This window comes from Galleria mellonella, unplaced genomic scaffold (assembly GCF_026898425.1).
Source record: "Galleria mellonella isolate WM207_F2 unplaced genomic scaffold, CSIRO_AGI_GalMel_v1 utg332, whole genome shotgun sequence".
NCBI lineage: Eukaryota > Metazoa > Arthropoda > Insecta > Lepidoptera > Pyralidae > Galleria > Galleria mellonella.
Genome location: NW_026442080.1, coordinates 863,621 through 874,090, shown reverse-complemented (window position 1 = coordinate 874,090; position 10,470 = coordinate 863,621). Strand labels below are relative to the sequence as shown.

The 10,470-nt window shown below is 35.5% G+C and overlaps 1 protein-coding gene across 2 annotated transcripts; it reads left to right on the top strand.

The window, feature by feature from the left end:
- The first annotated feature begins 103 nt into the window (after nt 1-103).
- Nucleotides 104-9,996, top strand: LOC113509378 (elongation factor Tu-like). 2 transcript variants are annotated; one of them, XM_026892698.3, is made up of 6 exons: nt 104-496; nt 1,674-1,927; nt 2,877-3,000; nt 3,511-3,761; nt 4,382-4,610; nt 9,733-9,996. In XM_026892698.3, the coding sequence occupies exons 1-6, from the start codon at nt 199-201 to the stop codon at nt 9,933-9,935; spliced, it is 1,359 nt and encodes a 452-aa protein (XP_026748499.1). In that variant the 5' UTR covers nt 104-198; the 3' UTR covers nt 9,936-9,996. The 2 variants fall into 2 exon arrangements, with proteins under 2 accessions (XP_026748499.1, XP_026748500.2); XM_026892699.3 differs by having other exon boundaries at nt 293-512.
- Nucleotides 9,997-10,470: the final 474 nt, after the last annotated feature.

Sequence of the window (10,470 nt, the reverse complement as noted above, 5' to 3'; positions counted from 1 at the left end):
TGGACTGTATGGACTATGCTTTTTGCCTGAACAATTTCGACGAATTTTAAAATAACTTGTAATGTCAATTTGCGTCAGTCATGAACTTGGTGTAATCAGTTGCTGTCATTCTTCATTCATAATTTATACTTTAAATTTCAACATAACCTTTGTCTTCTAATTATTTTAATGATAAATAAACAAATATTTACATAAAATATGAACGGGAGGTTAATAATTCGTACGATTTATTGTAATTTCACTCGTAAAACACCTATTAACCACGATGTTTTTTCATATAAACCGGCATTTTTTGGTGTTTTTGCTAACAAATTGTCTACCAAAACAGAAACCAAGTTTGTGGAGAAAAAACATTGTAATGTAGGAACTATAGGACATGTGGACCACGGGAAAACGACTCTGACGGCTGCGATAACTAAAGTGCTTGCTAATGATGGTCTTGCTCAGTTTACTTCGTACGACGAAATCGATAAAGCACCAGAAGAAAAAGCTAGAGGTAGATTTTATAATAGGTACTAACACTTATAACTATTATCTAACTTCATATAAATGCATGCGCAACAGTCCAAACCGCAGCCCATAAACGCTTGCAATAATAGAGGCATCACTTGTACATTGCTCTTTTATGATACAAACTTCTTGAATCATCACCCTAAGACTTTTAACTAACACATTTCACGCTTCAAATTGAAATGCAGCACACTATCAGCCTTCTGAGTGACTGCAATAATTTGAGTCCTGGCTAAAAACATGTAGGCAGGATAAATATTTAATTTGGTACACTATAATTCAGTGTAATGAATTCAACATTTATTAGAAGAAATAACCATGATGATTTCTAGGGGAACTGCATGGGGATCAGAGGGTATATTCCTAACAATGGGGCTGTTGGGCCCATTATTAACAATCCCTTTCCCCTGTAAACTATGTTAATCATACCTATATGAGATAGAAATTATTAATCAGATCTTTAGTTTCAAGTATTTTTTGTATTAATAGGAATGATTTATTTATTCATTAGTACATGTATGTGTACATGGTGGACTTAATATAAACAGCATTCTCTCATACTCAACCATAGAGAAGTGACAGAATATTCGAATGTGGTACTAGTAATAATACCCCACCGGTGTATATTGATAGCGTGGGTGGGGTTACTATATCATTATCATCTATAAGAAATATGCAACTGTTATGTTAAAAAATTATAAATAATAATTTAAGAGAATGGGATTGAGCACATTTTCACTTGTATGTAATATATGGGTCTTACTGATAAGTGCTCTTAAATCCGAACTAGAAATTTTATTATTAAACTATTTATTAATTAATTTTACAATATAAATATAAATAATTATAAACTAGAGAATATATTAAATAACTAGATAATACCAATAACAATTACGATATGAATAGATACACACCAACACTTAAATCATGAATAATAATAATAATAAGAAAATATGTACCTATAGTGATACAATTTCAATGATTGGATAATATTGTAACAGATCCTTAGACTATTTCTAAAGTGAAAAAAGTGTTGTCCTCCTCACTCCTACTTGCTGTGCCCAACAGGGTCCATAATTAAAATGTTATCTACTAATTATATTATGGAATGCAATAAGAAATAAATAAATAAATAAAATATTTTCATATAACATTTCTTGCAGGTATAACTATAAATGCCGCGCACGTTGGCTATAACACGAAATTGCGGCATTACGCACACACGGACTGTCCCGGTCACGCCGACTACGTACGCAACATGATATCCGGTGCATCGCAGATGGACGCAGCAATATTAGTTGTAGCGGCCAACGATGGGCCCATGCCTCAAACGAGAGAGCACTTACTACTGGCGAAACAAGTTGGAATACAATACATTTTGGTGTATGTTAACAAGGCAGATTTAGTTGATGATGAGGTAAATATTAATTACTATTTATTTAAACTTGTTTCCGATACTTAAAATGATAAACAAATTGATGGTTTACCTGGTAGAAAGTGATAACTGTCCCTTCTAGATTTGTACATCACACATTATAATACCAATGGTACCCTTCATGGGTTGTTATTCTTAAGGACTGTGGTGTCTTTTTTTAATGGGTGATAATGGAATGGTAATCCCGCCTGCGCTATCGGTATACACTGGTGGGGCACCAGTGAAGGATAATAGGTGAGGATGAAGCAGGTCAGTTGGCCCATCATGACGAAATCAACAAGAATTGTTCATGATTGTTTCCAGGGGAAACCATGTGGAGGTCGACCTAATATTAATATTGCTAGCAATGGGGCTGTCAAACTCCATTGCTAACAATCTCTTTCCCCACAGGACTGTGGTGTCTTGCCTCTGTACTTTATAATGTCCATACATATCTAGTAATGTTACTGATATATCTTACCCTTCAACTGAAATATGACTATGCAAGTACACAATTTATGGCAGAAACATGATTGGAACAAACATAATCAAGCAGATCATTATTATATTACCTGTTGAACATAGGCCTCCTCAGATTGGGAGGCTTTGCCAGTAGTTGCCATGATTGGCAGGCAGGTAAATAACCACAGTTAGGTAACAGATAATATAATACTATACTAGTATAGGTTTTGAGGGTGTTTTAAGAAGGATGCAGCTTTACATTTCTCGATTATTAAGTTTTTTTATTTGCCTTTTACTATACACACGGAAAAGGGAGAGGTGACCTATGACCTAAGCAGAAAATTGTACAAATTCTCCCACTGTTATACAAAATATATGTACATGGATAATTTTTTATAATCTCAAGATTGAACCTTATGTTTCAATCAAAGAAATAATTTACTATTCTATTGGTTTGTTAATATTAAATTATTACTTGATATTATTTCAGCTTCTAGAACTAGTGGAGATTGAAATGAGGGAATTACTGTCTGACTTTGGTTATGATGGAAGCAGTGTCCCTATGGTATACGGCTCTGCACTGAAGGCGTTAAATGGAGACGAATCGGAATTAGGTAATACTTAACTTATTTTTTATGGTGCAACAGGAGATGGAATGATAGATAGATAGGATTGACAGGTGAGATTGAAAATAGCTCAGGCTCAATATTACAAATTCATAAAGAATTAATCGCGATGGTTTCCAAAGAGAACCATGTGGAACCGTACCTGACGAGGTATATCACTGTTAGTTCCTATTGTTATTTATTAAAACTAAACTATTCCGAGTGCCTGCCATGTTGCATTCTAATCGGTTCGACACAATGTGGACAATATCTAGTGTTACATTCATAAAGGCAAGTGTTGACGAATACCTCTGACTGCCCCATAAGATATTATAATCGTAAGCATATTTATTTTTTATATGCATTGTTTTCTTCTTTCAGTAAACTATACTAATGTTTTAAAGAGGAAACATTTTATTTTGTGTTTGTTTGTTTGTTTGTTTGTTTGTAATGGACAAACTAAAAAAGTACTCAACTGACTTTAAAAATTCTATAGAATAATAAATAATTATTTTGCAGGTGTTCCTTCTATAAGAAAACTTTTAGACACTATGGACAAATATATACCACCGATAGTGAGAGATCTACAGTCGCCATTCCTTATGCCCATAGACAATGCGTTTACAGTGCCAGGAAGGGGCACTGTTGTCGTTGGCACGATAAAACGGGGTATAATGAAGAAAAATGACGAATCAGATTTGATGGGATTTGGTTACAATATTAAAACAACACTGTCTGATATACAGATATTTAAAAAGAGCGTACCCGAGGTAATTTCTAAGCATATTTATGTTATTTATTTTATTTTATTTAACACTTTATTGCACCAACATAACAGGTTTTTTGTTTTTGTTTAACAAATTTGTTGAACAATTTCCAATAAGTATAGTGTAGTACAAAAGACGGTCTTATTGCTAAGCAATCTCTTCCAGACTACCTTTGGGTAGAAAGTAAAAATAGTAAAAAGAATAAATAGGTAGGTGGCGCGTTAAAAAAATAGATCTGTAAAAATAATAAATATCTGTGACAGCATAATCATATACACGTACTTAAATAAACACATATATCCAAATATATACACTATATATATATATATATATATATATATATATATATATATATATATATATATATATATAGGAAGTTAGGAAGTTTTGCTAGTAGTTACCATCCTTGGCAAGTGGATTGACAACTGTAGTCAAGTTTTAAGAGTTGTTTTAAAAGGGACGCTGCTGCTCATCCCTCTCTCTCCTCAGTCGCCTCTTACGACACCCACGGGAAAGGAAGGGGTGGCCTATTCTATGTCGGGACCACACGACCTATTTATTTCTGTACATAAATCTAATTAAATATGATCACCTAAAGAATTTCGAATAACTTATTTTTCCAGGCAGTAGCGGGCGACAATGTAGGTGTATTATTAAGAGGGATGAAAATAAAAGCAGTGGAGACCGGTATGCTACTGTGCGCTGCCAAAAGTTTCACGCTGAGCAACCATTACAAAGCCAATATTTATTTCCTGACCAGGAACGAGGGAGGACGCAAAAAACCAGTGTTTTCAAAGTATTCCCAACAAATGTTCAGTGGAACGTGGAATATTGCTTGCAGAATAGATTTAGGTATATAATATAATTTATTATTCTTTATTCTAATTCTATATTTGATTACAGCAGCGCCATCTGTTCTCTTGTAAAAGATGTTGGCTATATATATATATATATATATATATATATATATATATATATATATATATATATATATATATCAAATCAAAACAATCTTGTGTGAACCAAAAGATATGCAAACCATAGTTATATATAGTGAATTGACCGTGCCGCGGCGCATAAACCCTTCGCTTCGTGTAACGTGCTACATATACAGGGTTGCCCTAATACATATTATCCTGACTTATAAATTAATATAGGAAATTGGTAGTAACACTCACCAGTATTAAGCAACGCTGGGATCAGGATCAATGTTAAGGAAAACCAGGACTAGGATTTTGGTTACCTACACTAGTTAATATTAGTCAGTTAGAAAGTTCAGTCAATGTTCATAGTATATAAGACAAAAAGGGTAATCTGTCATATTTATTCAAATATTATTTTTCTTTATTTTACATTGACAAGCGCTGCTAGAATGCATATCGCCTGCCATTGAACCAAGGAGGTTCTTAACATCTTCTCTCGATGTGTAATCCTAGCAGCTTACTAATCTTCTCTAACCTTGGCTTTGGTAAAGCTTTGGTAAAAATATCCGCAAGCTGCCACTCACTGCTAATTTTCTGAACCATGAGATCACCTTTTGTCACAAGTTCTCGAACAAAGAAGTGCCTGATGAGAATATGTTTTGTTCTCTTGTGAAACTCAGGATTTTCCGCTAGTCTCACCGCGGCTTCATTGTCCACTTGTAATACAGGAGGATACTGTATTTCAGTAAGTTCGCTTAGTATCCTAGTTAGCCAAATGCATTCTCGAGCTGCTTCACTGGCTGCAACTATTTCTGCTTCAGTGGTTGAAATTGCAACACTTGCTTGTCTTTGACTCATCCAAGATACAGCACCACCAGCAAACATGCACAGTACTCCAGAAGTTGACCTTCCAGTACCAACGTCTCCTCCATGGTCAGCATCACTATAACACTCTATGATGCCCTTTTTATAGTCCTTTTGATACAAAATACCCATATCTTGCGTATGTTGTAAATAACGCAGAATCCGTTTCAGCTTTACACAATCGTCTTCAGTTGGATTTTCCAAATTTCTTGAGACGACACTAACAGCAAATGCAATGTCAGGTCTCGTTCCAACCATGAGATATGCTAAGGCTCCAACAATATGTCTATAATTCAACAACATATTACTCATGTCGACCTTATCCCGGTTTTGAGACATGTCTCTAACAATTGGTGTATGCACCGGTCTGCAGCTGTCCATCCCAAACCGTCGAAGAACTTTGTTCACATAACACTTCTGATGAATTTTTATGCCGTCTTCTCTGGTTATTATCTCTATACCGAGAAAGTAGGATACAGACTTCGTTGTGATTTTAAATTTTCCCATTAAATCTTTTAGGAAATTTTCGATCAGTTTCTGATTAGACGCAGCTACCAAACCAACATCCACATAAAGAGCCACAATGAGCTTCTCGCTAGACTCCTTCCTTGTGAAAAGGCATGGATCAGCATCAGATACTTTCAAACCGATTTCCTTGAAAAAATCTAATATACGCTTGTTCCAGCACCGAGGTGCCTGCTTCAAACCATAAAGACTTTTCTTCAGTAAACAAACTTTACCAGAGTTATCTTCATAACCTTCCGGCTGTCGCATGTAGATTTCTTCATCAAGATCGCCATACAGAAATGCAGTGGATACATCAAATTGCGCCATATGCATCTGTTCACTAGCGGCAACAGCTAATACACTTCTAATGGTCGCCATTCTTGCTACAGGACTGAATGTTTGATAATAGTCCACGCCTTTCTTCTGACTATATCCCTTAATAACAAGCCTAGCCTTGTATTTGTCGACATTCCCGTCAGCATTTAATTTGACCTTGAAAACCCACTTGCAGGGTATGACTTTCCGACCTTTCGGGAGATCTACCAACACCCAAGTTTTATTTTCCTTCAGAGAATTAATTTCCTTATCCATTGCCTTTCTCCAAAGTTTACTTTCAGCACTTCTCACAGCTTCCTTGTAGCTATTAGGTTCCAGTTGATTACCAGTGCTCTCTCCATTTATATTATATAGAACAAAATCATTGAATTTCTGTGGTAGATGAAGCGATGACCTATCTCTAAGAATACGACTACTTTCCTCTATAATCTCATGTTCATCCATAGTTTCGTGAAGCTCGGCTTCGTCATTTCCTTCTAATACCCCCCCACATTCAATAGTTTGTTCTAGCGTATTACTTCTTGCATCATCAAATATATCTTCATTAATAACAGAAGTGTCTTCTCTATCAATAAACTCATCATTGTTTACAAGACCTTCAACTTCATCATTATCAATTACAATATTCTGAGCATCAGAAGATTCTACATGAGATAATTTTTCATCATTCCTCTGTTGAGTTATCTCTTGTAATGCCAAAGGTTGCAACTCAATTACATTGCTAGGAAATTCTGCTTGCATGGGTTCAGACACCTTCAGTGATTCACCTCTAAGCAGAGACATATCATCAAATGTCACATCTCTTGACCTTACTAAACCAGTAGAACCATTCCAGAGACGATATCCATCATCATTATCATACCCTATTAGAATACATTTCATAGCTTTCTTATGTAATTTTTTTCGAGTCTGTTTAGGCACGTGAGCATAACATGATGACCCAATGATCCTCATGTGTTTAATCCTTGGCTTTATACCAGTCCAAAGTTCTGAAGGTGACTTGTGTTCCACTGACGTTGGCCCTGTCCTGTTCAAAATATATACAGCAGTATTCACCAATTCAGCCCACAAAGTTTCAGGTAACCTTTCATGTGCATGCATCATAGCTCTAGCACATTCCACGATCGTTCTGTTATCTCTTTCGCTATTCCCGTTTTGTTCCGGTGTATACGGCATCGTCAGTCTTTGCTTTATTCCATTTTCCACCAATATTTTCCGTACTTGTGCATTGTCGAATTCACCACCATTGTCACTCAATAGTTCCTTAACAACATGACCAGCTACTTTAGCTTCAACTAGAAACTGTTTCAATTTCTCGTGTACTTCCGACTTATTCCGAAGAAAATACACAAAACGATGACGTGTATATTCGTCTTTGAAAAGTACAAAATATCGTAATTTGGAATAACTAGATGGAAAGGGCCCACAAACATCCGAATGTATGCGTTCTCCAGGTTTCGTAGCTTTATCTCGTACACCAAACTTTTGTCTGTGAGATTTTCCAAAGATACAACTTTCGCATAATTCTTCACTATCTTTTGTTTTTATTCCCAACTCTCTATCTATCAGACTTCTTATATGTCTTTTATTTTGATGACCAAAACGTTCGTGATAAAGTTGCAATATATCAACTTTCTGTACCAAATTTACTGACATATTAATAGGCGGTACGACTCTACAATTCAGCTTGTATAATCCTCCATACCTCTCCCTATTTCCTGTCACAGTAATCATTCCTCCTATTTTCATAGTACAAGTAGTGACCCGTGATTCAAACACGCTACCTGGATTCCTATCTTGCGTCGATAATACAGAAAACAGATTTCTACTTATCTGAGGAACATACCAAACATCTCTCAAAGTCGATCTCACAGTATGTCCATTAACATCGGCCTCAATACAAACTGATCCTTTGCCTACTGCCTTGATCACATTTTTGTCCACCGTAGTTACAGTGTGACCTTCACTGAAGTATTCGAAATCTTGAAAGATATCATTCCGCATTGTAACATGATTCGTAGCCCCATTATCCACATTCCAATGGTCACGATCTACAATACTACTTTCAGCCGAATTCACAGTCAGTAACATCATGTTAATTCCCTTACTACTGCAATCTTTTCGAGAAACTACTTTCTTAGGACAGTCTTTCTTAAGGTGACCAACCTCTTTGCAACCAAAGCATTTAAACTTTTTGCTACTGTCCTTGTTATTACTACCTTTGTCTTCACACTTACTAGGTTTCTTCTTGATTCCTTTGACAGCAAAGGCCTCACAACTAGATTCACTGTCTACATTGTTACCGAGTGCCTTTTCATGCGCACACAGCTGACTTGTGATATTCTCTATATTCCTATCCTTCTTAGACATTAACAGCCAACTTGACTTGAATGAAAAATATGTTTCAGGTAAAGTATCCAAGATTTTACAAATTAATAGAACTTCAGGTAAATCCTTACCTTCCTCTTCTTTCATTAATTCTTGCTTGAGCTTATACCACAGATTTTTCAACTTCGAGATGTGTGAAGCTATGTCATCAGCAGGATTTTTCTTATATCTGAAAAATTCTAAACACAAATCATACAGGCGGTCCTCACATACACCTTCGTACAGGCGATGTAATTCATCCCATATTTCCTTTGCGGTCGTTAACCTTAGAATTTTATCCAGGATATTATCAGAAATATTATTTGTTATTACAAGTACAGCTATACTATCCAACTTAGTGTAGCTTCGTAAGTCCTCTTCGTACTTAGCCATAGCTGCTGAATCCCCAGCACTACTATCTGGCATTTCCGGTTTTTTAATTGAGCCATTTATTACATCCGTTAAACCGTCTATTCCCCTTAATAGTGCTGACATGCGATACTTCCAATGTATCCAATTTTCACCTTCTAGTTTATTAATTTGAAATTTCGACACATCCATTTTCAAGTTTGGTATTAGCCCATAACCTAATATAGGAAATTGGTAGTAACACTCACCAGTATTAAGCAACGCTGGGATCAGGATCAATGTTAAGGAAAACCAGGACTAGGATTTTGGTTACCTACACTAGTTAATATTAGTCAGTTAGAAAGTTCAGTCAATGTTCATAGTATATAAGACAAAAAGGGTAATCTGTCATATTTATTCAAATATTATTTTTCTTTATTTTACATTGACAAGCGCTGCTAGAATGCATATCGCCTGCCATTGAACCAAGGAGGTTCTTAACATAAATTAGGGTAATATATGTCTTGTAAGCCAGTTCCTTCCAACATACAAGAATTAGTACTAGTAGTATTTGTACATATAGAATATATGTATAAAAAAAAACAATTATATAAAAAAAATACTTTCAGACCCATCAATGCACATGATGATGCCTGGTGACCACGGCGAGGTATACCTTACCTTACTCGAAGGTATGGTTATGACACAAGGCCAGCCTTTCACCATCAGAGAAAACAATGTAACCGTTGCTACAGGAATTATAACGGAAACATTAGAATCAATTGATGTTCCTAAAGGAAAATTGGGAAAAGTAATCATGAGATATAATTAAGAATATGTGAAGTTATTGTACATAGTATGTAGATATGTTATTAATAAATTATTGTTTTATTTTAGTTAGTTTTTATTTTAAAGGGTCCATACAGCTCATGTCTTATGTCATAATGATTCTTTCAAATTATTAAGTTTTCAACCGATTACAAAAAATTCATTTCAGTTGTATTTTTTATGTTTATTACCTCATAAATCTTCTAGTTCTAAACTGATTTGGAAAACTCTTTATCTGAAAGGATTTAGTTTTTTTTTTATATACAACTTAGAATAACAAACAAGCTGACAGTCCACCTGATGGAAAGTGGTAACCGTCGCCTATAGACATGAGCAGTACCATGGACATAACAGAGTATACTGTTTCGCTCATGATACCCCCCCATGCGTTGCCATTCCTGAGGACTCAGTTGTTATTCCTCTGTACCCAATAAATTCACGCCATATCCCACCTTTCAAACCAAAACACAGTCATGCAAACACAACTGCTTCACGGTTGAAACACGAATGGGACAGAGGTACCCAATCAATCGACTTTT